This window comes from Pelodiscus sinensis, chromosome 21, assembly GCF_052426305.1.
Source record: "Pelodiscus sinensis isolate ZL-2025 chromosome 21, ASM5242630v1, whole genome shotgun sequence".
Taxonomy (NCBI): domain Eukaryota; kingdom Metazoa; phylum Chordata; order Testudines; family Trionychidae; genus Pelodiscus; species Pelodiscus sinensis.
Genome location: NC_143072.1, coordinates 18,561,541 through 18,589,517, shown reverse-complemented (window position 1 = coordinate 18,589,517; position 27,977 = coordinate 18,561,541). Strand labels below are relative to the sequence as shown.

Below are 27,977 nucleotides of genomic sequence, written 5' to 3'. Positions count from 1 at the left end.
TGTGTGCCAGCTACAGCCGTTTCAGGAAGCACCATCATTTCAGCTTACGAGCATGCACTGATTGAACAGGAGCAGAGCAATTTTCAAGTGCCCTTAACCTCACTCCTTCCACTGAAGGAAGTACCAACTATGAGGGATCGCTCCTCCTGCCCCAGCTGTTGTTATGCACCACTTACCATAATGCCCAGCTTTCTAGGGCTGTGTCTACATTGGCACCCCTTTCCGGAAAAGGGATGCTAATGTAGACTTTGGAATAGGCAAATCCGCGGGGGATTTAAATATCCCCCGCGGCATTTGCATTAACATGGCTGCCTCTTTTTTCCGGCTTGGGGAAAAGCCGGAGAAAAGCGCCAGTCTAGACGTTATTCTCCGGAAAATAAAGCCTTTTCCGGAGGATTTCTTATTCCTACTTGAAAGTAGGAATAAGAAATCCTCCGGAAAAGGCTTTATTTTCCGGAGAATAACGTCTAGACTGGCGCTTTTCTCCGGCTTTTCCCCAAGCCGGAAAAAAGCGGCAGCCATGTTAATGCAAATGCCGCGGGGGATATTTAAATTCCCCGCGGATTTGCCTATTCCAACGTGCTACATTAGCATCCCTTTTCCGGAAGGGATGCCAGTGTAGACATAGCCTAAGAGTACAACCTCAATAAAAATACAATCATTATTTATAATTCTTAATGACAACAGTTCAATGATTCACAAGACAGCCACCCATCTCCCCTCCCAAAAAATTAAGAGGTTGGCTTACACAGTGAAATTAACAAATATAGATGAAGGGTGATTTGTCCTTTGGCATCTTATGGGATCATATTTTCTAAAAAGCTTACATATAAAAAAACACACACACACAAACTAGAGATGTAAGTGACTAGTCAACTGGTTGCTTCCCTCTCTTGCTGCCTCTATCAGAGAGAGGCAGGAATGGAGGGGGGAGAGCAGGACCCAGTGCTGGGGGGAGCCGGCTTAAAAGCTGGCTCCCCCCAGCACCGTCTCCATGGGGAGAAGAGGTGCAGTGGGGAACAAGAGGCGCTTCCGCCTTTGAAATGTAGCAAGAGTTGGCTGGGCTCTTGCTACATTTCAAAGGTGGAGGCGCCCTTATCGACTAATCAAATAGTTGATGCAAATTACATCGACTATTCGATTAGCTGATTAATCTAAATTTAGCATCCTTAACACAAACACGCACACCCACGTCTGCATGAACGTTGAGATTTTGGGGTAACGTGATTCCAGCAGTTTGGGGGGGGGGTTACAAACTTCCTCCCTCCAATCTCAAGTCCGATGATAAAATGGCAGGAGTTGGTGTTCAAAACACCAGGGACCGTGGGCTGATTAGCGGTGTGGGAAATGGAACATTAAACGGAAGAGAGAAGAGATCAGAACAGGAGGATGGAGCCATCTGCTGCAGATTTGCAGGAGCTTTAACAGGTCCCTTTCTCCTGCAGGGTGAATTCCACAGAACAACACTGAGTGGGCAAAGGGGAAGGAGAGAAAAGATTTCAGGACTGTAGGCAATGGATGCAGTGTGGCCTGGTGGACAGAGCATGACATTGGGACACAGAAAACCTAGGTTCTACCCCTTGCTCTGCTACTGGCCTGTGGGATTACCGTGGGCAATTTACTTTCCTCCTCTGTGTGCCTCAGTTTCACCATTTGTATAATGGGGATGACTAAGCAGTTTGCACTTTCTTTATGAAATGCTTTGGGATCACCTGATGAAAGAACACTGGACTGGGGCCCAGGACACATGGACTCTATTGATGCACAGACATTTTCCAACGGGATCTCAGTTTTGCTCATCTCCCCTCCCCCGCTCCATCTCCCACGTTAACTATTGTTGGTGGTTCGCTAAGGGAAGAAGTAGAGGGAAAATATCACACAGACTTTGGGCTAGTGAGTACAGGAAACACCTTCAAGCACCCTCACTCTACGAACACAACAGGGGACAACCAAGGGAAAGTTAAGTCATATAAAGCAGGAGGGGAGATTAAGCAACAATGTATTCTTTTTCTAAAAATATGCTGGCAATAGATTTACTGCATCCTGACTTGGTAACTCTGAAGAAAGTGTATAAAGAGGTTGTCAGATTATATAGAAAGAAGAAACTATCCAGGCAGAAACAAATGAGAACCAATTATAACTAAAAGACCTCCTGCACAAATAGAATTTTGCCATTAAATATCATTTATCCCATTTAATTAGTATTTTCTGGACACAATACTCCGAACTAAACTACCGTTCTGTCTCCTTGAAACTTGTAATTATTGTTGCGACCTGCACTATTATGCCTCTCCCCTGCTTTCTCCATCTTGCATGCCATTTAAAGCTGCAAGATTTTCAATTATCTATGCTGAACTGTCAAAGACACCTTTAAGAGAAGCGGAATAATGTGTGACTCAATTCCTCTAAAAAGGAAAAGAGATCATTTTTAGTCAGAATGAACACGCTGCATCTTTCATCATTCTATTTTTGTGAATAAGAGTAAAACAGGCTATTTAAAACATCCATTTAAATGCAAATTTTGATATCCCAAGAAGAAAAAAAAAAGTTAATCATTTACCATAGACAGGATTATTTCCCCCACTCCCACCGTTTACATTTTTGAGTTGCACACCGTGCACAAACTCAGTAATTTACACGCCTCTGCACCTTTAAATGTTCACAATGGGGAAGACAACATAGGCAGATGCTTGCTCTTTCCACGGCTATTTCAGACTTACCCAACATTCCCATCCCTAGCATAAAAGCGTCCATGGTATATGGTAATCCTCGTGCCCTTCCTCTTGTCCCTGGTGGAAACATCACTTCTTTAGGTTGTGCTTTCTTACATTCTACCTATTGAGCAGAAACATGTACAAATGAGATGCAAATGAATTCCATGTAAATGTCAAATGCAGAACTGAGCTAGATAAAGGGGAAAAATTATTTTTAGCTTTAGCTTTTTTTTCTACTAAATGTGAACTTTAAAAACAGTCCACTAATGTAAACGAGTCTAAAAAGGAGAAATATGTGCATGTCTCTTTAAACACATAGCAAAACTCTGTTCAACTGATAAACTACAGGTTTAATAAGTTGTCCTGTTTCTGAAACAAAAACCTATGCTTTGTTTACTCTCAAATGATTCTTTGCAGGCATGGAATGGATGAAGGAAAGTCATTGGCACAGTTCTATTACGAGTGATAACAGAAAATGACTATTGGTGATCATTACACAAAGCTCCATTTTAAATGGGAATAAAGAATCAATATTTCTACCCAGCAGAGGAATTTCTTTTAAATCCTAGCAGTACATGATCCACATTCTCTCTCTTCTAGTTACTCCCTTTATGTTTTGAAGTTTCTTAATACCATTTAAATCACATCACAAGTCTCTAACTAATCACTTTTTAAAATCTTGCTATCACAAGTGTAACGGAGAGAGTACAGTGGTGCTTTGGCAGTGTGAACTTCAGAACAGAATCTTGTCTGATATACCAGAATTAAGCAAGTAAATAAGGTATGCAATTAGGAATCAGAAGACTAGGGTTCTAGGCCTGGGTTCGGCCATTGTCTTGATCCTTCAGCAAATCCTTTCATCTTTCTGGCTATGTCTACACAGCAGTGTTATTTTGGAATAACTAACGTTATTCTGAGAGAACAATGAGCATGTCTACACAGCAAGCCATTATTTCAAAATAATGTCGAGCTGGAGGACTTCTTACTCCGACTCTTGTAACCTTCATTTCACAAGGAGGAAGGGAAGTTGAGGGAGAGTGTTCTCCCTTCAACTGCCTGCTGTGTGGATGGCGTCAAAAGCCAAATGAAGCTATTTCACCTTCAAGCTATGCAACTGATTTTTGCCCTGCGGTGTAGACAGACCTTCAGTGAATTTTCTGTCTCTTTTCCCACTCTTTGTCTGAATCAGTCTAGTTAGAATACAAGCTCTTCGCAATTGTTTCTTAGTCCTACACTGGACCTGGAAGGTTGGCTTAAGATTTGCAACTCCAGCTACATAGAATAACGTAGCTGGTGTCAGCTTACCTTAAGATGGGCTTGGCAGCATCCCCACAGCGGAGGCCCGATGGGAGCCAATGCTTCCGTTGACTTCCCTTACTCCTCACGACTGCGAGGCGTACAGGCACTGAGTACTGGCCAGAGCTACCCTCAGTGTTCAATTTAATGGGTCTATACTAGACCCGCTAAATCGAATGCTAGAACTTTGATCTCCAGTGTGGTGAGTGAAGATGTACCCTTACTATGTTTGTACAATGACCAGCACATTGGTCTTGATCTTGATTGGGGCCTCTTGTCACAATTGTAACACAAATAAATAAAAGTATCTGCTGTTTGGATTGTGGCTTCAACTGGGCAACCTCTAACCCACAGCAATGAAGAACAGAACGGACAAAGTTTAGCATATGCAGATTGGGCTGGTGGCTCTACTTTAAGCAGGCAGACATCTCCTCCACAAGCCCCACTCCTTGGAATGAGCATGCACAGGTGTGTGCGCTTCCAACGTGAAAACAGGTAATTACACCAGACAAAACCAGGGATGTAGAATAATATGGCTAAATGCCTCTGTTCCTAATAGCCCTATCGGTGACTGTGTATTCATTGTCTTATGAAAACCAACCGCCTGTTCCTAGGCAACCTGATCAGCGAAAATTTCAGGTTTACATAATTTTCATTTAGGTAACATAAAGGTTAACTGACTGTAATGGGAGTATTTTAAACAAAACCACCTACTCTTTCCCCTTTCTACTGCAAACCCCACGACAGAGCTTATTTACTTAGCTTGCTTGCAACACTTCACAAAGCAATAATGCTCAAATCCTGCCAAGAATGCTGTCAAAACACTCGCATCTTGCCAGCAGATCTGCCAGAAGCCATCGAAGTCTGGAATGAAATGCCTCTAAAGTTCTTCCTATGTCACTATTTTGCCAGCGAGTGCCTGGGTCAAGATTGCTCAGTGGTAGAGTGGAAGAAAAGCAGGGAGAGGAATATGGTGCCACTGGAGCAAACCGGAAGCATTTAAGAATCTTATGATTAAAGCAACAGGAGACGTGGGTGCTGGAATTAGTGATGCTGCTGCACCCGCCGGCTTGAAGTGGTTCCAATCCTCCATGGGGTTTACCGTTTGGTTCAATGGTTCTCAGAACCCCGACTCCCACCACTACTACACAAACTGTTCCAGCAGCCCTGTTCCACACTCCCAACTCTGGCTAAGTTTACACTACGGGGTTTTTCTGGGATCAGGGAACGTGTCTGCTCTTCCGTTTTTTTCGCGGAAGAGCAGACGCGCTCTTTTGGAAGCCCTGTCTTCCTCCCACGAGGGCTCTTCCGAAAGAGGAGGCTTTTCCAAAATTTGGCTCAGTGTAGATGGGCCGAATTTCGGAAAAGCTTCTTCCAAAAAAACGATCGGAAAAAGGTATGCAAATTGCGGAGCACACTTTGCATACCTTTTTCCGATAGATCATTGTAGCGTAGACATAGCCTCTGCTACGAATTTGCCTCCTAATCCCAGTCAAGTGGCTTCATTTCTCTGTGCCTCAGTTTCTACGTCTGTGACACGAGGACAATATGTGTCCTTACAATGCAGGTGGGCTGGGATAGGAATTCAGCTGTGCAAAACACTTGGCGGTCCTCAAAAGGATGCTGCTCTGTAAAGGAAAAGTATTGTTACATGAGGGCTCTTCGCTGCTGGAGATATGAATTGTGGGGGACTGATGAGACTATAGGTTGAACCTCTCTAATTGGGCACACTGTGGTCCGGCAACATCCGTGGTCTGGCATGATTTTAGTTAGCTGGATGTCCACTTATCATGAGCATGGCCAAATTTCCTGCGGTCCATAAAGTTTGTTTAGAGCCACCAGTCCTGGTGCTTAGTGTTCTGTGTTGTTCTTTAGCTCTAATTTACTCCTAAATGTCTTCTAAGAGCCCAGGAAACAGTGGAAGTGTTGGTAATGCTGCTAGACAATATTGACCTCCTGTGGTCCAGCAAATTTTCTGGTTCAGCACTGGTCAGGTCCTGAGGGTGCCGGCCTAGAGAGGTTCAACCTGTAGCTGCAAAAAAATTTAAAAGGAGGCAGACAAAATAGATTAAACAAACATTATGAACAAGAGGAGACACCCCATCTTTGCATGGTCTATAAACTCTATTCCTTCCTCTTTTCTTCAGCACAGTGATGGCAGCAGTGAATCTTCAATGAAGGAATACATTCCCAAATGGGAGGAGAAACAAGCAAATGACCAACTTTCGCACTACTGTAAAGGGGTCAATTCTCATAGCTTCAGCCTCCCTGCTGAAGAGATCAGCTTATGTGGATTTGCCCTCTTCCCCTCTCCCCAAAATTGTTACTGGTTCATAATGTGCAGGGTTGCGTGAATGAGAGCCTCATAGAGAGCCACCAGACTAAGCACTAGGGTCTCTCGGCAGTCTCTTTTGGGCAGAAGAGACAGAAAGAGACAGAAAAAAAGGAACAGGAATTGGAACTCAGACAATTTGGGTTTCCATTCCCACCTCTGGCACAGATTTCCTGTATAACCCTGGGCAAGTTCCTTGAGCTCTCTATGCCTCATTCTTCTCTGGCTCCCATGTGTTTGTGGCAATTGGGACCCTGCAAGAATCTAGATAAATAATAATAATAAAAAAAGAACAGGACCTACTCCACCCCCAACTTCCACCGAGTGTTTCTTTTCCCACAAAATCAACCCTGCCTTTAAAGACACTGACCTGGTTGCTGTGGTAGCTAGGTAGAGGAAGATCCTTAATGCAGGTCGCTTCACCTCACATCAGTTCATGCACACATCAGCTTCCATTTCAGTTCGTAAAGATTTACTCTCCCTATGTTTCTCATGACGATTTAGGTTCCCACCCCGAGTGAAGCTCAAGGGAAACCTGTCAGTTATTATTTGTTTGTATTACAGAAGCACCTAGAGACTAGGGGCTTCTGGTACTAGGCTCTGTACAAACATCGGAGACAGTCCCTGTCGTGGGGAGTTCAGTGTCAGAGTTAAAGAACAGAGACAACAGGGCCAGGTCCACATGCCAGCGGAAGGTCGGCTTAAGGTACGAAATTTCAGCTATGTAAAAAACACAGCTGGAGTCACAGTACCTTAAGGCAAGCTTTGGCACCATCCACACAGGGAGGAGGAGTAGTACTGGGTGCCAACGGGGGCGCCCTCAGCATTCAATTTAATGGATCTTTACTAGACCCGCTAAATCAAACTCCAGCACATTGATCGCAGAAGCATCGAACTTCCTGCAAGTGGAGACGTGACCTAGGTGGATACCACAGATAGGGTGAAACCATGAGACAGGCACTCATAAAAACAGTGGTCACAGCAAGGCAGCTGCCTAGATGTTGTTGGCTGATTTTGTACGATCGTGGCAGAGAAATGTTTTGAGGCGGACTAGACGGATTGGAATAGGAAACGGACTCTAAATTCACATGGCATGCTATGTTCCTTGACATAACCTTTCAATGGTGTTTCCAGTGAGTTTTGAGCCTAAACACAATATGGCAGGCTTCCCGTGAATTTGAGTTTTGTGGCCAACTGTTGACCACTGACCTGAATGACCATGAAAAACAAAATCTTCATGCTATTTCCTCCCTGCTCACCTTATAAAAGCAAGGGCTCTGCCTCCGGCAACAAGTACGCATCTCAACCCCATGTTCTTTTGCGTTCTCTCTAGGCAACAGATGGCAAAGTTCCACAACTACCTCTGCAACGTCCCTTCGTTTATTATCAATCAAAGGGCTAGTTATGCCCAATTCAATGTCCTCAGACAAATTCAAGGGGAGTGATCAGTAGAGGTGTGTAATTTCATTTCGCAACTGTATTCTTCAGCTTCACCACCGCGCAAAATGTCACAGAGTCATTGGTTACACCTCAGAGCAGCCTTCATTGCAAACATCCCAAATGATACAAAACAATCTAGCCTGGCTAGATGGACAATTAACAGGAAAATGAAGTTTGGATTAACACCGTTAGAAACAATAACCCTGTAATTAGCTTCTGCAACCACAAAACAGACTACCGCTGGTTTCAGAAAGATGAGCATAATTTATTATTTTCACAGCCCACAAGGACATAAGGAGAATGTTAGCAAGCGGCAAAGAAGTTTTAACTTAGAATTAAAAGCAAACAAACAAAAATAAAATCAATTGGGGGAACGAAATACCACTCTTAAAACCTGGCAAATCAGCATACCCAATATCGACACTCAGGATACACTCAAGGGAGTAAACATTCTGCCATAATCTGGGAATGGATCCTTTGGGTGGGGATTTAATATTCATTCAAGATGCTGCATTGGCCACTCTGGTCAAGCTTAACTCTTGTCCACAAAGAAGCATGTTGCACAAGTAGTGGCAAGGTAAGCGCTCCTTGCATGGCTCTGTTAACATGCCCCTAATCAGACCTGCAGGGAGCATCTTTAACCACAGATGAACACTTTTCATCTACAGATCTCAAATTTCTTTACAAAAAGTGGCTAAACCATTATTATCCCTGTTTGGCTGATGGAGAAACTGAGGCACAGAAAGGGGGCAGTGAGTTACTCCAGGGGATCAAGGGCTGGACCAAGAATAGAATCCAAGACTCTGGCCAGGTCTACACTCCCAGAGAATGTCGAATCAAGATACTCAATTATGTAGTCGGAGTCGCCATACCTTGTTTCATGTTTTGCCTCCATCCCCATAGCGGGGGGCCAACAGGAGCAAACACTTCTGTCAGCTTCCCTTACTCCTCACAAAAGCAGGAGTACTGGCTTCTGTTGGGGGCACCCTCTGAGTTCGATTTAGTGTGTCTTAACTAGACTCACTAAATCGAACTCTGGAAGATTGATCCCAGGAGTGTTGATCTTCTGTTTAGTAAAGACATGGCCTCAGATCACCTGGCTGAGTACCCTGATGGAGTAGCACTTTGCTCTCCATGCTGATGCGGATCTTTGGCATCTGTAATAGGCCCGAGGGTCACCATGCCTCTCCGCCAAGACTCAGTCATTGCCAGCTGCAGAGTTAGTTTGTTTTTTTCTTTTTTGTGATGAGAGACCTTTTTGCTGGGAACTCAGCTGAGATCACCAAATGCATCCCCCAGAAGTCCTTGAACAGACACCAGACGGTAACGACTTTTGGTCACTGCCAACCTGGGCCAGAAGAAGCTGCTACTGAATGCTGATCTGAGAAATGCAGAGCAGTTGGTTACCTATTCCATGCTTCATCAGGTAGCAAATGGTTCATGCTGGGATAAAATAAAACCCACTGGACCATGTCTAATTTGAAGACAACCATTTAGTATCAGTGACATTACATGATACAGGCTAGGACATTTTTACTGAATTTGGAAGTGCCAGCTGATTTCACAGAGTGGAAATATATACAGATATCTCAAAGATCGGGCACGCCGAACTGTCCGGTCAACGTGGGCAATCAGCCCATAAATCTTGATATTAAACCAATTCTTCATTTCAGCTTTTGCTGTTCACCTTAATAATCTCCAGATTTTGGTGGCTGCCCTGTATGTGGGATCTTTATCGGGTTACCTAACAAAGGAAATGTGAACACTAAGGGGGGGGGGGGGGGGGAGGAACGGCAGAGAAGCTAAAACCCACTGTTTTTGTTTAGTCTGGTCTTGAGAATTGTTACTACACTGGAGTATTTTTGGATGAGGACTGAGCAGGCTAACTTGCTGGAACCTTGGACTGTTGAGGTGGGAAGTGAAAAGCTTGTTGTACCCAGCATAACAAAATAAACTGTCAGCTCTCAACATCAAGATGGTTCAGGAAAAGATAGCTACAACTTACCAAGGAAACCAGAGCTATTTCGGGGGAGGCAGCCAGGGGCGAGGGAGTGTTCTTGTATTCACAATACACAAAAAAAGGATTACCACCCAAAGACAAGGCAACCTTGTCTTACCAGCAAAGTATAATTGACAGCAAGTTGGATTAGTTTAACTGAGATGGCATGCTATTCATGCAACAGCAAGCCACAATTACTGCTCATCTAATACTAAAATCTGTATTCACCTAGTAAGGCTGTCAAGGCCCCATTACACATGGGAATAGAGGGAAATGTGGTGTATTTTTTTTTAAAAGACCCTCAAAGTTTGGCAAATCAGGGGTGGGGAGGATGGAATAACTGGTCATTTCATGCTCTTCTCTTCCACCCCTCCTCCCTTATTTTTGGTTCTGGACATCCAACGCTCAGTCATCTGAAGAAGTGGGCTGCGCCCACAAAAGCTCAAGATCCCATCTATGTGTTTTGTTAGTCTTTAAACTGCTACCAGACTATTAGTTGTTTTTTACATTTATCCTGTGCAGACTAACTTGGCTACCCCTCTGAAGCTTATGATACAGAGGTCAGTGACTGCACGACCACGACAGAGTGGAACAACATCTCTCCCACCTGTCCAGGAAAGTACCTTGACACTAGTGTCTTAGCAATAGAGCAGTCCCTCTTTGTTGCGTCTCCTAGGGCAAGACCTCTTCCTGCCCATCCAGCAGGCTTTGAAAGCCCAATGATGAGGTTTGACTCATAGCCTATCCTGTAGCCTGCAGCAGTTACAGGCAGTCCCCGGGTTACGTACAAGATAGGGACAGTAGGTTTGTTCTTAAGTTGAATTTGCATGTAAGTCGGAACTGGTACATATTGTAGGGGAAACTCTAGCCAAACATTTCTCCAGAGCTCAGTTTTATTCTCCCACACCTCACTTCCCTCAGTCCTTTATTCTCAAGCTGAGGTGTCTGCTGAGAAAAGCCGCTCCGCGTCTCCCTGGTCTGCTGGGGGCGGGCGCTAGCTTCGCGTCTCCCTGGTCTGCTGGGGGGGGGGGGGGACGCTAGCTTCACGTCTCCCTGGTCTGCTGGGGGGAAGCAGCTAGTGCGGGATTTCCTCACCCCGTTTGTAAGTAGGGATCCAATGTAAGTCGGATCCATGTAACCCGGGGACTGCCTGTAAATGCGCCATGCCTATGGGTTTGGTTGTTTTTGCGTGCGTGTGCGAGAGACTTTGTTTGGGAGGGTGGCATCCAAGTTACAGCCATTCTGAAGTGTCCTTCACTTGACAGATGGGACTCTCAGACTTGCATCGCCTGGTGCGCTGCGAGGGAGCTGCTTCCTGGCATTGCGTCTCTCTGAGAGAACAAAAACCTGAACAATCCTGTAGCCGTCGCTTCTAAAACAATTTCTCTCCAGCCTTGCTCCCACCTCCTGTCCTGGCAGGCCTTCAACCAGCCTGAATGAGAATATATCTGCAGGCAGTGGCCATGATTACTGCCAGCTCTTCGCACTCTGGGCCGCAGCAGTGGCAAAATAGCATCTCCCAGAAACATTAGCAATATTCTTGGTTTCTAGCTCTACAGCCTGGGGGAAGCAGGAAACGTGAAATCATGATAAGTAGCCAAGTTTGGCTACAGCTTGATGTGACCTGTGGCACATTCACTGTAGCAATCACATGCCTAGAACCTCATTCAGGGCTGCAGCCCCATTGTGCCTTATGGACACATAATGAAGAGGCGGTTCCTTTCTCCAAGGAGCTCTCCCATCAACAACCACAGTGGCCAGTTTTAGAATGAGGGACTGGCATTGGGGCTCCCGTGTTTAATTCCTGACTCTGAGGCTAACTTGAGACATAACTTAGTCACATAAAATCTTTGTGCGACTCAGTTTACCCACATGTAAAGGGGGGTTATAACAATAAGCAAACACTATCAGAATGCTGCTGATCAGAATGAGCTTATGTGCTTTGAGATCTTCATACAAAAAACACTAGAAAAGGACAAAGGGTTGTTACTGAGGCAGTTAACAGGGAAGATAGAAAACTGCTCAAAACCAAAATATATTTACATATATGCATATGCATATAGAAACAGAGCTTCGACTGTCCTAGTCACTATCACTTCACTTGGTTAAAACTTTCTGCTGGCTATTTCCTTCAGTCTGTCCCTTTACACATGCCCGTTGGGTAAGCCAAAGTTACAGCCCAACTTCAACCTTATGGCCACATTAAATCACGGAGTGCAAGGCCACTTGGTAAGTCTCCTTGAAAACAAACTCTATAAAGAGCTAATTTTCTACTCTGTGCCCAGAACGCCTGCCTCTACGCATTGCATTCCTCAGCTGTGGAGCAGCCTGGGGCATACTGTCACCTACAATAAATCTTACTATCTTTACATTCATCATTTTTAAAATGCATCCAGAACTACAGTAAAATGGAGAAGAAAAATACAGTGCGAAGAGCAGTAGTACAATCCTAGCAGGAGAGGCAATGCTGTCTAACAGGTGGTGTTCTGGTCTGGGAGACTGGAGTTGTAGATGGAATTCTTTCCCTGTCTTGTCGACTGTTGTTGCTCGAGAGCAGCCACTATTGCTGTCTGTTTGGTACAGCAGAATCCTGTACCAAACAGGATTGGTACTGCCTATCCTACTACCCCTACTAAACATCCCACAGGTTTTAAAAAGTGGGGAGGGGCTGACTGAGGGATAGCAGATGACACCCAAAGTTTTGGCAGTTACAACCTCGATTGCTTGATGGGCTGTTTTAGCTGGGTTGGTACCATGAGAGCAGACACACAAAATAGGTGAGGTAATATCTTTTATTGGAGAAATTTACAAGCTTTTGAGCTGTTCTTCAGGAGCAGGGAAGGAAATCAGTGTCTGAGCATAGGAAAAATTGGGACAGCTTGTTAAGCATAAGGTGTAACATGGTGTAGGAGGCCAGTTGAAATGGAGGCGGCAATACAAGACGGTTATGGGAAAAGAGTCTGAAAGAGGCCGTGAAGGAGAAGCAGGTAGGTGTGTGTTACAAATTGTTGCAATGAGCTATGAAACTAGCCCATGCTTTTTGGTATCCAGAAGTGTCATGAATTGAAGGTCCCTGACTCTTCTTTTGAAGGTGTTGTGCAGGTTTTCTTTGGGAAAGAGTCCTGATCAGATATGGAGCGACTGCTTTATGGAAAGAGTTTGCCCCGGGGCGCTGTGGTGTTTTTATCATTTTTCTGTGCGAGTTCATTCAAGAGCAGAGCGATTGTCTGGCTTCACCCACATAATTGTTGCTTGGGCTTTCAGGGCACAGGATGAGGTACCCCCCCAGGATGTGACAGGCATGTACAGGACCAAGAACCCTGAGGGGTGTGTTGTGGGTAAACTGATCATCCTAGCCGTGGAGAGAGTCTGCCGATTTTGCATCTGTTGTTCAGAGAGACCTGCTGCCACTGAGTTGTATGACACGATAGGCTTGCTTGCTTGCTTGCTTACTTCTGATGATGAGCTTGGTGAGGTTGCTTTAAGGCCAAAAGAAGAGGTTCAGCAAAGATTGTGGTCCCGATCACATAATTACAACCATATTTAATAATACCTTGTATGGGGGGGAAAGGCAATGTTCCTGCCAATCTTTTCCACTCATGTTTGGATTTTTGTATCTGTGTGCCAAATACATTTTGATGCCCACTGAGGCATGTGCAAATGTGCACTACCTACAGAAACAGAAAACCACGCTGTGGGTGCTCTTCTAATCAGTTGGGTGACACTGGAAATGGGGGGCAAGGGTGGGATTGATGATTCCCTGTTCTGTTCACTCCCTCTGGGGTATCTGGCATTGGCCACTGTCAGCAGTCAGGACACTGGGCTAGATGGACCTTTGGTCTGACCCAGTATGGCCGTTCTGATGTTCTTATTCCCATGGCTTGGACGAAACGTTTGCTATGAAAGAAAGTTGTGGGTGAGGATGAAATGAGCTTGGCAAGGTTTATTGGGTAGAATTTTGCACACTAGATGTTATCTGGTAAGTATGTGAGGCAGGGAGCAATTTGGTCACCGTTTGTGACGGGGGCGCATAGGGAGGTGACATCCACAGTGGCAAGGATGGTGTTCTGGAGGAGGCGGTTAGTTTCTGGAGGAAATCAGTAGTGTCTTGGAGAAAGCTGGCCCTTTATGCAGTGAGCGGTTTGAAGATGGTTGCTGAGAGTCCTGATTATACTTCAGAAAGAGTGCCACAGACTAATATGATGGGTCTGCCTGGGTTGCCTTGTATCTGTGGCTTGGGAAGCATGCAGAAGGTCCCTGGGAGGGGTTGTAGCGGTGAAGAGTTTTCTCAAGTGTTTTGGGAAGGATTTCATGGTACCTTTAAATGTCTGTGTGAACTGTGGTGTGCGTGGGTGCGGGGGAGGGAATGGGGACAAAGGTGTCTACCTTTAGTTCTTGAGTGGTGCCAGAGAGTTCTTCTATTCGCTTTGCCGACATCATCGTGAGATAGAGGTCAAACTGGCAGACACAGTAAGCACTGTCTGGTGGCTGGATTTCAGAGACTGCTTAGCTAACTTTTAAGGTGACAATTTTAATCTAGTCCACCTCAGAGGGAAAAGTTGCCGCCACCACCACTGGAATACTGGTTGGTGGCTCCTATATATTAATGCATAGGTAGCGACAATTTAGTCTTTCAATCTTAATCCAAAGCCTATCGCAGTCAGAGTCCTTCCATTGACTTCATATCAAGCCTCCAGTGGAAAAACATACATTGAGGGTGTCAATCTCACTGACAGTCCCCACAGAGAGCCCAACAACCGGCTGGGCCTCTGGCTGAACTAATGGCTAATCCCTAGAGGCAGGGATCTCTAAGGTCAGGCTGTACACAGGGGTGCCATTAGGGATGTAAAGGGTTAACCAGTTAACCAATTTCCCGGTAAGCATCACCCGGTAAGCTAAGTGGTTTACTGGCAGCCCCGCTGGGCCCATCATGCCATGGCCCCCCACCCACAGGATCATGGTTAAACTTAATGTTTAAGTGGTTCATTTTTCAAATGGGATTTTACATCCCTAGTGGGCATGTTTATCTTTGCTGTGAATGTTATATTAGGGGCCAGAGCAGGGGTAGGCAATAATTTTTGATGGGGGCCACTCTAGAAAGTTGGAAAGTGGTCAAGGGCCGCACTCTTCCATATTAATAGAGGAGGTGTGGGATATGGGATGGAGGTTGGGTGAAGGAGGCAGTTGTGACCTGGGGTAGGGGACTAGGATGCAGGGGTTTGGGTTGTAACCTTGGGCAAGAGGGGGGCTGTGACCTGGGGAAGGGGACTAGGGTGCAGGAGGGGGGTGCAGGGATTTGGGTTGTGACCTGGAGCAGGAGATTGGGGTGCAGGATCTGGGAGGGGTATGGAGGCAGGAGGGGGGCAGAGGTTTTGTGGGTTGGGGGAGGGGGAGAGAGGGTTGGAGTTCCAGAGGCAGGCTCTGGCTGGAAGACTTACCTGCCTGATTACCAGTCAGCAACCTTCTCAAGAAGGCCTCCTGCCTGCTCCACCCCCATACTGGCTGCAGGGGTCATGTGAGTTTTTAACAGCTATGAGACTGAGGGAGATGGAGGGTACTTCCCAAGCTGCCTGTTAACAACAGGCAGCTTCCATTGGCTGGAAACGGCCAATGGGATTGTGCTGGGGGCAGAAGCAGCGTGTGAACCCTTACCTCCCTCTGCTGGGTCCACAGCTGTTCAAATAGCTCCAAAACAGCCATTTTTCTCAGCAGCATGCACCGGAGGCGTGGGGGAGGGAGGCAGGGAGTTCATGGGCTGGATCTGGAAGCTTGTTGGGCTGAATCCGACATGCGGAGGGAATTTTGCGGAGGTCTGGACCGGGGGTAGGATCGCCAGAGCTGTCAAACCAGGGCTAGTTTTCAAAAGTGCTAAATTCTTTTATACTTTATGGGCATATGAAGGATAAACAGAAGTTTGTAAGAAATCCAATAGCGAATGTGTGTATTCATCTGTGAGAATGCATCCTATTATTTTTCTTAGCCAGCCAGCCCTCCCCTCTTCCCATCCTGATCCACCTGTTCCAACTTTTAGCCGGTAAACTATTTGGGTTTATTCTCTGCTTGCACAGCCCTGGGCATAATGGGGTCCTGATGTAGTCAAATACCAACTCCCACAGTATAAATAATAAATACTAATATCTATTGCATTCTACACCACTGTACAAAATAATTTTTAAAGAGAGCCACTGACCCCTGCCATAAATCCCCTACCCCCATGTCACAAAGACAGCACGCTCAGTTTCTATTTGCAAAACAGTCTGCTTATGCAGGCAAAGCATATTCTGGGGCTGGTTTGGGTTCTTTTTAAAAATGTTTGGAGATAATCTGACTCCCACGTAAATTCAGAGTTTCATTTATTAAATGCCTCGCTGGCATTTTCTTTTTCGCTTTCCCACTGCTCATTTACTATTGCAGTTGACATTCTCAGCTTTATAAATGGCAACAGAAGCAGAAGGGATGAGCTAAAATTAGCTTACAAGTGAGAAGCGAAGCTAGAAATAGGCTCACAAACAACAGTAGCCAAGTTGCCTTCATTTTCCCACTATGTGGAATGACAACTTCTTGAAGATGGGAAAGAAAGAGATGGAGGGAGAGAGCGAGCGAGATCGCCACATTATGAACTTCCGTTGTTAAATCTGGAGGTGTAGTTGTGATGGCTGTCCCCTTCTCTGACAGACCGGGGACCTCCAGAACTAAATGAGCTCCCACGGCTTGAGCCAAACAGCCAAAGCTTTGTAGAGGGGGGCTGCAGACAGTGGTATCCTCTGCAAATTGGCACACAGTGGGATCTATCATGCACACTTACCAGCAGGTTGCACAGTGGTCAGTCCAGGCTGGATTTCTAGCTGCTAAAGTTAAGCACTTTCCCAGGTCAATGATCAATATCTCGCCATGTGTCATTTTTAGGTATCTGTGCCAGTTCCGCTGCCCACCCACACACGGGCTCTCTCTTTTGTGTGGATTTGGTCATTCATCCACAGACACGTCAGCAGTGCGATGAGTCAGGCCTGTGCCTACCTCATGCATCATCTACTCTCTTGTGGGCAGCTTTTAGAAATCAGTGCAGTGAAAGGAGTGAACCCCCCCACACGAAAAAAAACAACAACCCACATCCCCAAAAACTGAAAAACAGACCCAGAGCATCATGCTTTTGTATTCATGGACGGAGGAGGTCTGACGTGTTTTGCAAAGGTTCATTTAAATTATCCATGACACCAAACGGCAGCCTACACGGTTTTATCCCCTTCTCAATGTGAAACTCCCATGGCCTCTTCCCCCACCCCACCTTCTTTTTTCTCCCCTCTCACCATAACCGCCCTACACCTGGGATTCCTCAGGTATCCTTTAGTTTGGCAGGACTCCCAGCTGCTCCTCACCCACGGAGCATGGGGAAATAGCTGGGTACAATTTCTCAGCAGAACCAGACGCTAGCTGAAATGTGTTACTGGGTAACTAGAAGCTGAGGGCTCCTGCCCTGAAAGGACCCCTACCCCCTTGAACTGCCTTCTGGGGCGGGGCTCAGCAGAGACAGCTTACTCTTAAGTGTGTCTCTAAGCACCACCACAGGGTAGCTGGTTAGTCTGTGCCTTTCTCCCTGTTCTTGCCCAAAGGTGAGGAACTGGTGTGAAGTCTGGTGTGCATAGGGTCTCTCAGCCTCATCGTTACAGGCCCATTAAATATGGCCACAGTAGCGCTGGAGGAGTGTCTAGTCCAGCAACACCAAGAAGGGAGGTCAGAAGACATCTTGAGAAGTCAGGAGGGGAGGAGCTGGCTAGTTGCCTCTGAACTACAGGGAAGTGGAGAAGCAGGTAAGTGTCATGGCTGATGGGTCTCAAACCTGGGCCTGCCAGGGAGCAGCCACACGCCATCCACCCCCCTGGGAGCACCTGCTGAGAGTTGCCTAACTGGGACCCATAAAGACCAGGCCCAGTTTGAGGTTCGTTCCCTGAGGTCCAATTGGCAGAATGCCAGAGAGGCTGATTGGCCCGCTGGCTCTACATAAGCCAGCTGCACAGGAACAGGAAACTGGTGGAACAGCTAGTCTCCACCCTGCTCAAGCTCCCTGACATCTGACTCATGGTTCTGATCTCCAGTTTGTCTCCTGACTCTGACTTCCTGGTATTCTTGCCTACCCATCTCTTGACTCCTGTCTCATGACTGCAGACGATGGCTCTGGTTTCTAGGCCTGGCTGTCACCGTAAGATGCACACTGCTGAATACAGAGGAAAATTTCTGGGGTTACCATCAGTGATCCCTGTAAGCTGTGCGCTTGTGTGGGCAGCCAATTGATTAGCAGGGCACTCACAGCTCTGTTTCTACTGGTGGTGCACATTCACACGCGCTTCAGTGCACACAAAATTATTCTGCACATGAATGGAAAAGATTAGAGGGAGCACTGGTTACCATATTGGGGAAACAAGCTGGAAGAGAACACACAAACTAAGCAGTTCCTAAAGCGAATGACAGTAAGGGGTGTGAAAAGCCACTGAACTTTTCCGATGAAGGCAGGAATGCAGGGCAACCAAAGCCAGACGGGCAGATCTAGTAGGGAAGCTGAGGGCCAGCTGAAAACTCTTTCCTAGTGCCTAGTGAAGTCAGGAGGAAGAGGTGTAGCAACATCACATCCACTGAGCACTATGTATTGTACAATCCCCACAGGGAATGAGAAACTATTGAACAGCTGCAGGAACTGAGTTGTTCGGGTCCTTCCTTCTAACCAATGCTTTGCATCTGCAAACTGGCCAAGCCAACTATGACAGCATGGCTGAAAAACACCGTGTGTGCATGCATCTCTGTCTGTCTGTCCGCTAGAGCCAGTGACACACACACAGGAATGTTCCACAGATGCCACTGAATCCAATTAGCAAGAATAATGTCTGGAGGAAATTTTGCAACACATTAGCTCTGAAAGAGTGAAATGTTCAGAAGCGCTTTGCGTTGACCTAACTCTCTCCCTTGCAGAAGCGACGAAACTCTAAAACTGTTTCCAATGGAGTCAATAGTGAAACTACACAGACTTCAACGACAGCAGAATTAGGCCAAGGTTGTATGCTTTTTAAAATACCTCTCCCCCCATCATGTATAAAAACATAACACACACATGCAGGAAAAAAAAGTGCAATCTGTCTGAAATTCGGCAACAGATACAACATTCCACGATGAATGTGTCAAATTAGGGGTCTCAGGCCACAGCTCACTTTGTTTTGTCCTGCCAACGTGATTTTGCTGAAGCTAAGTTGCTCTCTAACGCACCATCCTTTTTTATCTCATATCTGTATTGCACTAAGTAGCTCACAAAGGGCCAGCGCTGGATTCCATAGCTTGCTGCTGATTTACATCAAGCTAAGAATCTGAATGCCAGGAAAACCACATAGTGTGAAATAACTGAAGTAATCGGCGAGATATTTTCTGCATCCCACTAAATTTTCACATTCCATCCGCTGCTGGTGGATAATTACAAAACAGAACAACAAAACACCTAGATGAATGTGACATATGGACAAAGCAGCAGGAATTCTTGTGAAGCAAAATCGGGTGCCTCGTGTCCCTTAGGGTTCTCTGAGCAGGTCACCAAACAGCAAATAAAGGCAAACTGTCTGATACGGGTTATTCAAACATTTTAAAATCGTTTGACAAAGAAACTTCATAAGAGGTTATTAAGAAAACGAAGTAGTCACAGGGTGAGAGGTCATGTTCTGTCATATAGGTTAGAAAGCACCTCTGGGTGGGCTCTTACAAGGCATTCATCATCATGCCCTCGATAGAACAGGGCACAGCCTTCACTTTCAGTGCTTTCTGTGAATCTGTACCTCTGTCATTTGACAGGCAGTGTTGACTAGTGAACAGAGTACTGAATCGGGACTCAAGAGAGCAGAGTTCTAGTCCCAGGTTTGCCACTGATCACTGGGGTGCCCTTGGGCAAATCATTTTGCCTTTTTGTTTCCTCATCTGTTTAAAAAGTAAATGGGAGGAGGGGAGTAAGAGACCCCAGACTCCTTTGTAAAGTGCTTTGAGATCTACTGATGAAAAGTGCTGTAGAAGAGTGTTTGTACTGCACTCAATGGCCCCTAGTCCTGATCAGGGTCGCTATTGTTATAAAAATATCAGCCATGATGGCCATTGTGATAAAGTGTGAAGGCGTGTTGGCATGGAAAGGATTTCCAAATTCCTGTCTATTACACATGATCTGGTGTCACATGTCAAGACAGACTTGTTGCAGTTTTCACTCTGAGGCTTTTGGAAACAAAGCAAGCCCCAGGGAACGGGATATGAAAACACTATTTTTCCTTCACCAACTTGCAAGTCTTATCCTCATTTAAGTTAACACTTTTACCACCCCTTTTACTCTTTTTTTTTTTAAAAGAAAAACAATCAGATGTCTTATTAGGACAAACAGCATTTAGCTAATATATAAAAAGAATTTGTGTGTGGGAAAGGGAGAGACGTTATTTCAACCTGTATTTGCACCACTCTGCATTTCTAAGTCTCATTAGTGGCTAGAAAACATTAAAATGTAATTGGCAAAAAGAAAACATTCCGAATAAGCCAGGCTAAGCTAGGTACAAAGTGCATTAAAGTTAACAGACCCAAAGTAGGAACCGTTACCTCTCTATGCAGTCCGCACCTTCAAAGTCTGAGCATGACATCTCAACATATAGCATACTAAAGAGCTGTTATTTTCATTTCAGATGCACATTGCAGCGAGGAACAATATGAAGAATATTATTTCAGTGCCCTGGGAAAAATTAGCAAGTCAAATATTGAATCAGGCCTCTAGCATATGCTAAGGAGATTGCTTTGATCTTATCCACACTAAAAGCTCTATTATTGAATTTAAAGTCTGTGAACACATATCAGACCACTATACAATGCACATCTGAATACATGTTTGAGAAGCAAGGGATGTTTTGACAAAGGGAAAAGAATATTTTAACTGAAAATATCAAAGTTATTGCATCGATTGAAATACAAATGCTTTTCCTTTTTCCCATCTGGCTAAGGAAGCAAACCTCTACTCAAGAGGAGACTGGGCTTTAGAAGAACTTCAGGGATCGTCTTGCTCCTGCATTAGGACAACTGCATTGGGAGATGCATTCAAAGAGACACCGTAGTGGAGTGACAGCAATGCACCGTGATTCTGTTTGGTTCCCTCTGGTGGGCAGCTGCAGCTTCTCTAACCAGGGATATTAATCAGAGTTATAGCAGAATCAGCTTATTCTGCAGTAACCACGCTAGTCAATTTCTGTGTGTTGAAAAGCCCTTCCAGCGGCCATAAATGGTGTTCCACTCCTCTTCCCAATACCACGATGTTACAGAGGAGAGAGCAGTTGAAGTCAGTAATTAGGAGAAGAGGCAGGAACTTGGAAGACCATGGCATTTGAGAATAATCAAGTAGCCCGATTTGGATCATCTTTGCCCCTGTGGCTGCTGAGTCAAATTCATATTCTCTAACGGTGCATTTACACAGCACCTTAAGCCTGAAATAAGATACACAATTTGCGCTATGCAAATTGTGTGTCTTATTTCAAATCTATTTTGAAATAGCTTATATTGAAATTTGGCACGTCTACTCAGCACCAAATTTCAAAATAACATGCTATTCCGAGACATCCCTTAACTCTCTTGGAACAAGGGTTACCGGGATGCTGAAACAGCATGCCCATTATTTCGAAAAATATTTCGAAATTACAGGATGCTTGTGTAGATGCAGGGTAGCTATTTCGGGATACCTCCAGTATCCCAAAATAGCTGTGTAGGGTAGACATACCCTAGTAAACCTGTGCAACCCTACTGACAGTCCCATTTCAGCACACCTTCCTCTGAAACATCTGGTGTTGGTTATGGCCAAGACAGGACACTGTACTAGGCATATTACCGATGTGACCCAGTATGACAATTACTAGGTACGTGAGTAACGAAAGCCTCGCTATCTGCCCTGAGGTTAGTGGGAGAAATAAGAGCGAAATAAGCAAAATTCATAAGAGTGCTCACCCCCACCCTAAAGACAAACATCAGACCCAGGATGTCTACTAAAGCAATTAATTTTATGGAGAACATATCCCCAAAGGACCACCTGGGCACAGCATGTTTTTCTTATAAATGGCAAGATTTCTCTACTGCTGACATGTATATTGGAAAAACTTACCATTTTATTATTGATTTCATGAAAATGAATCTCACAGACTTTTTCCACCACGTCTTCATTTTCAAAAGTTACGAAGCCAAATCCTATTTATTAAAAGAGAGAAAGGAGGAAAGTGTAAGGAAAGTGTTAATTATGTTAAAACAGGAAAGGCTTCATTCAATAAGGCATTTTATGGGCAGTTTGAATTTTTGTCACCTTTCACACACACAATGAAGTCCTGTCAAGGACTGTGGCTCGTAGAAGCTACACTTCTTCCCCCCTCCCCACCTATGAAACAAAATATCAGATATTTAATAGGGTTCTGTCCTTCCTATAAATTTTTGATACATCCTATATAATTTTATAGACCTTCATTTCCTTGCTACTGGATGGCTCACTACCTAGAGAACGGAAATAATTCTCTGTTACATTTTATAGGGGTTTGAAGTAAACCATACAGAATCCGATTACATTACATTTCTATGGAACCTTTTTGGTTTCAGTTCCTCTGAAATTCCAAGAGACTTCTCCATTAGGGTTGATTGATTAAACCACAAAGAACAAACATTCAAAAAAGGGAGAGAAAATGATCCCTCATTTACCCACTAGCTGTGAGAATGAAAAAAATTAATGATTTCACAAACATGTATCAGCACTTTCTGTTTACGTTTGCCTCTGAGCAAACAAGAAATTTACTCGTCTGTTATTTATAAGGGTCAAAAGAGAATGGCTTTGCTCGTGCAAGGAAGCAGTCTGTATAGTAAGTGCTTCTTGGATCAAAACAGGTCCAGGCTTATCCTTTTAGTACATTGACACAGTGAACCCTAAGGGTCAGCCAAGATTTGGAGGTAGTTATTTGTCCCTTTCTTCCTGAATTACTTCCTCAAATACCTCATCAGGACATCCTGAGGCCTTTAAGAAACTATTAAAGTTTAAGACCTCTGATCTGATCAGTCATCTTTTCTCTACTGCCGCTTCAAAGGAACTATGGATTTGGGCCAGTTTAAGGTTGTTTGATGCATGCTGTCTGCCCGCCAGCTATACACTGTATTTACTCTGTTGGGTCCATGCTATCTTAGACACTTCACACTAAAGAATTTTGGCAGCCAGCTACAGCTCTGCATATTGATTTTTCACTCATCTTTTTCTTTAAAAAAACCAAAAAACAACCACCCCACAATGCAACACCTTGTTTCTTTCAAGCACTCAATGGATAAATAAATATTAAAATCTATTAAGACAAAGTGAAGGCTGTCGATAACATAATAAATCCAAACACCAAATTAGCATCAAAAAAAGCCTTTTGGCCTTCGATATCGGAATGATACATCTTTATCACACAAAAATATACAAACAGAAATGCATGCTGCACTCAGAGTTCATTACAACTTGTGTTTTAAATCAAACCAAAATTACAGTAAACCAACGGACATAAATAAGCTCGCAACTGTCTGGTTTATTTTACAGAGTTTTGCACTCAAACCAGCTGCACATGAGAAAGTAAATATCTCGGTCACTCGGGGAGGTACTCAGCTGACACACTGATATGGCTCTCCTGACTTCCATGAGCTATACTAATGCCAACTGAGAATCTAGCAAGTTGTATGTTACAAACCCAGAGTTTCTTGTTATGAAGGAATCTAGTCCAAACCTTGCCAATTCTCACTTTGCATCCACTAACCAGTTTCTTCATTCCCAAAACCTGCCCCTCCTCCCTTTGCTTTGTCTACACGACGCAGCTTATCCATAGTTTGTTGGCTCCTTCTACCCCCAATGAGCAGTGTTCATGTTGTTAGACACGCTGTTGAAACCGACACTTGTAGCACAACTTATGTGTGTGTGTGGGGGGGGGGGGGGGTTGGGGAGAGAAGGAGACGAGGTAGTTTAACACCTCTGAATGACCCAAATTTTGTCATTCAATTGCCTGTGTAGACATCATCTGATTCTCAGCAAAGATTCTGCAACTATTAAGTTGCTATAGTGAATCCAGCTATTACTATGCCTTCCATTGCTTTGGCACACAATATACATTTGCTAGAAAACTTCATACTAGCAAATAATTAAAACCAAACTATGCTTGTGAGTGAACAAACTACATTTTAAAATGCAGTGCCCTTGAAGTTGTGCATGGGTGTTTGCTTATTCATAAATTCACAGAATGCTGGTATCCTCAATGGGTCTCTCAGTGATTAGAATGAACTAGTGAGGTTTAAGCACCTACCGGTTGATTGGTTTAGGAACACAGAGTAATTTTAATACTGTTGAATGCTTCCCCCTGACACCTCTCCTCAGGTAAATTACAACCCAGAATGGTTTCAAAATATCCTAGGAGTCACAGCATCGGACTATTATGTTACATTAACATCCAAAAATTTCCCTTTGCATCTTTGTTCAGAAAGCTATTTTACTCAGTACTTCAAGCATGTCGCATCTTGAATCATCTTATCCAAACTGGTACTTTTATTTGTCTTCTAAATTGCTCTGCTTAATACTCCCTTACATAGGACTGCGGTTGCAACTCAAATTTTTCTGGTTAACGGACTAAACATGACATCCTAGGAATCTAGGGACCCACACTGTGTTAAGTAATTATTGGTGTTATTATAGCAGGACACCACAGGGAACCAGTTTTGCCCAGCACAATGAAATGTCCCGTCCAGTTCTGCAAGTCATTAATTGCTGGAGCTCCACAAACATCTTCATCATTAGTAACTCATTAGTGAATATTGCAATGGAGGATTTCAGTTTCGATTTGTTTTCAGGACTCAGTGCAAGTAACAAGAAGAGAGGGGGATTTTTTCAGGAAATTAGAGCTGATACGCATAACTCCACCAGAAAACCCACCAAAAATCATTACACGTTCAAACTAGGAAATAAATTTCTCCTTTCCACTCCCATCCGTAAGGCAGAAATGCAGGCTTATGAAGACATTATTTATCTGATTAAAGAAGATAGACATGTAGCTTTCTGTATTTACAGGTTTTATAATAGAAATAACAGAACAATCCAATGGTGTCAACTCTCATTTGCAGGTTTTTAAAAGAGCCCTACCATTTCAAACATGCCTGTCTATCTGACTTGATGAGAGAAAACAAACTTGATTATGTCTAAAAACATTTATTTCTTCCTCTTGTGGCAAAGCAAAGAAGCAATGAAACAATTAATTATGAGTAAATGCTATTCCTTAACTGCATAATCATTTTACCTAGTGGATGTGTTATCATCTGCAATACATTAGTTAAAGTGGTGATTAACAAAGCAAAACAATAAGACTGCAGGATGACTGTCTGCTAGTGGATAAAGTGCAGGACAGGGAAAATGGAGGATTCTGAGTTAGAAAGTGGAGACTGGACCATCATTTCACTGTGGGTAACATTCACTATTGGGCAGAAGAGCCAGCATCATGGCTTTCAGTAACACAGGTTGAACCTCTGTAGGCTAGCACCCTCAGGACCAGACCGGTGACCAACCAGAGACTTTGACAAACCACAGGAGGTCAATATTGTCTAGCAGCATTACCACTACTTCCACTGCTTGCTGGACTCTTAGGCTACGACTAGACTGCAATCCTCTTTTGAAAAAGAGCGTCAAGACTACAACCAGTACTTTTGAAAAAGCAAGCCACTTTTTCGAAAGAAAGCATCCAGGCAGTCTGGATGCTCTCTTTCGAAAAAGCACAGTTTGCATTACGTAGCGCCTTTTTTCAAAAGAGAACTTTCAAAAAAAGGCATTCTTCCTCGTAAAACAAGGTTTTCCATGGTCAAAAAAACTGCCGTGTTCTTTCAATTTACTTTCGAAAGAGCGCAGCGGCAGTGTAGACGCAGCGGAAGTTTTTTCGAAAAAAGGCCACTTTTTTTTTTTTTCGAAAAAACCCTATAGTCTAGACACACCCTTGGAGGACATTTAGGGCTATATTAGCGCTAAATAACAGCACAGAAGACTGAGAGTCAGGACTGGTGGCTGTAAAACAAACTTTATGGGATACAGGAAACTTGGCCACACCCATGCTAAGTGGACACCTGGCCAATTAAAATCATGCCAGACCGCACATGTTGCCAGACCAGAGTGTGCCAGACTAGAGAGGTTCAACCTGTATATAAGCCTCATGCCAATGCTTTGCACAGGGTGAATTCACTCTTGTAACTTCATGTTTCAAATCAAATTCCTGTGACAAGTTAAATGAACCCCCCAAACCTGGCTCTTGCTTAAAAGAAATCAGGAAGTTGCAACAAAGCCGAAATTACCGACATAAAGACGTTACCCAAACCTCTATAAATATGGGCATCAATCTGAAATTTTAAATCTAGATAACATCCAAAAACTTAAATGGGGAAAAAACCCCAATACCACTAAAGCATACAGATTTCAAATCAGCTACAGGCTTCCAGGGGTAAACTGGCACAATCATCTCTATTAGAAGAATGCAACAGTCTACCAATGCAGAAGCCACTGTTAGTTTCCATCTGTAGCAGCCCTTGAAGAAAATGAAAAAAAAATATTTTTATTTTCCTGCACTGAGTAACCACCTTATTTTGCTGCATTTTTACCGGGAATGAACCCATATTAGAAGGCCATGTCAGATCAAAACAAGAAAGGAGGGAAGGACCCAATCACTCAGTTTGCAATAGCTGCTGACTCTGGAACCAAATATTCATATCCTGACTCAGTCTCCAGAGATGGATTAATTTAGTTCAAGCCTGAAACACTAGAACATCCGTTAAAATGAAGGGATGGTCTGCTCTGTATGGATAGGGTAATCAGATAGCACATGTGAAATACTGGTAGGGTTGCCAGATGGTTGAAACAAAAATACTGAACACCTCCCTCCACAAAAAAAAACATTGGGCAAAAATTCTGTTGAAGGAAAAAAAAAAGGGGGGGGGGACCAAAGTTGTTGAGCCCTCCTCTCCCCCCAAAAAAAGACTTCAAGACTTATTAAGAAAAAAAATTAAAATAAAACGCATTAAAACAGCATGTCCCCTTTAAGAGCGAGTGCAGGGATAGGAACATGGGAGCGATTGAGCACTAAGACCCAATGCTTCCCTTTGGTTGGCAACCATTTTGTGCTGGCAGCCCTGTGGAACCAGGTAAGCACGGGGGTTGGGGTTGCGGGCTGAGGGGGTTGGGAGGCCAGGCGCTGAGTGTGTATAGGGTTGCCAGGTGCCCGGCATTTTCGCCTCCTGTCCGGGAAAAATATCAGAAAATACTGGACATTTTAGGTGCCTGGTATTCTCTGAATTTTTTTACCGGACTAGAGGCGAAAATACTGGACTGTCCAGGTGAATACTGGACACCTGGCAACCCTAAATATTGGAATGGGATAACAGACACCTATATAAGACAACGCTCCAAATATCAGAACTGTCTCTATAAAAACAGAACATCGGGTCACCCTGTGTATGGACATAGCACTTGTCACGGCAGAGAGCTTGTCTGGTTCTCCATCTCACCTATATACCAAACATCTGCCATGACCACAAACCCCCCTACTGCTAATCTCCACCGAGAGGTGGCAACATTGCAACTAGTGCTGTATGTTTTACAACACCTGCAGGATCAAGCCCTGAGGTTGCAAAGTGGAATGGGATCAACGGGACTATGCTCATCACAACGTCTTTGCTTTATGATGACATTTTAATTGCCTGGAAAGCATCCCATAGATTATAATCCACACATATAAAGCCATTTAAAAACCCACAGGCATTCATCAAGACCACCACATCATAGTTTAAATGCAGCAACAGATCATTCGCTCTGGAATCAAAACCTCATAAAATAATCTGCGGTACAGTTAAAATAAAATTTAAAACACTCCAGCTTCCAACTTCTAACAACTGCATAAGAAAAATATTGCTGTATGCATGCCCCATTAGTCACCATAATGAATACACACTCGTTTTTAAATTACCCAAAGTCTTCTAAAGCTTTCTGGCTTAAACAGTTGATTATTTCTTACAAGAGGTACCAGGAGTCAACAACAACAACAAAAAAACATTCCATGGAAAGTGTACGAAGGAGATTAACACAAAACAAAGAAGGCTGTTTAAAATGGTGACAGAAATAGGATTCCGG

The 27,977-nt window shown here is 44.2% G+C and overlaps 1 protein-coding gene across 23 annotated transcripts in view; it reads right to left on the bottom strand.

Moving 5' to 3' along the window:
- The window catches only part of MSI2 (musashi RNA binding protein 2), a 468,712-nt gene that overhangs the window by 98,955 nt on the left and 341,780 nt on the right, over positions 1 to 27,977 (bottom strand). For all 23 annotated transcript variants that reach the window (XM_075904806.2, XM_075904805.2, XM_075904808.2 and 20 more), the window contains 2 exons: positions 21,927 to 22,009; positions 2,721 to 2,835 (listed from right to left, as the gene is read on the bottom strand). In XM_075904806.2, the coding sequence (XP_075760921.1) occupies positions 2,721 to 2,835; positions 21,927 to 22,009 (198 nt within the window). The remainder of the gene's footprint in view (positions 1 to 2,720; positions 2,836 to 21,926; positions 22,010 to 27,977) is intronic.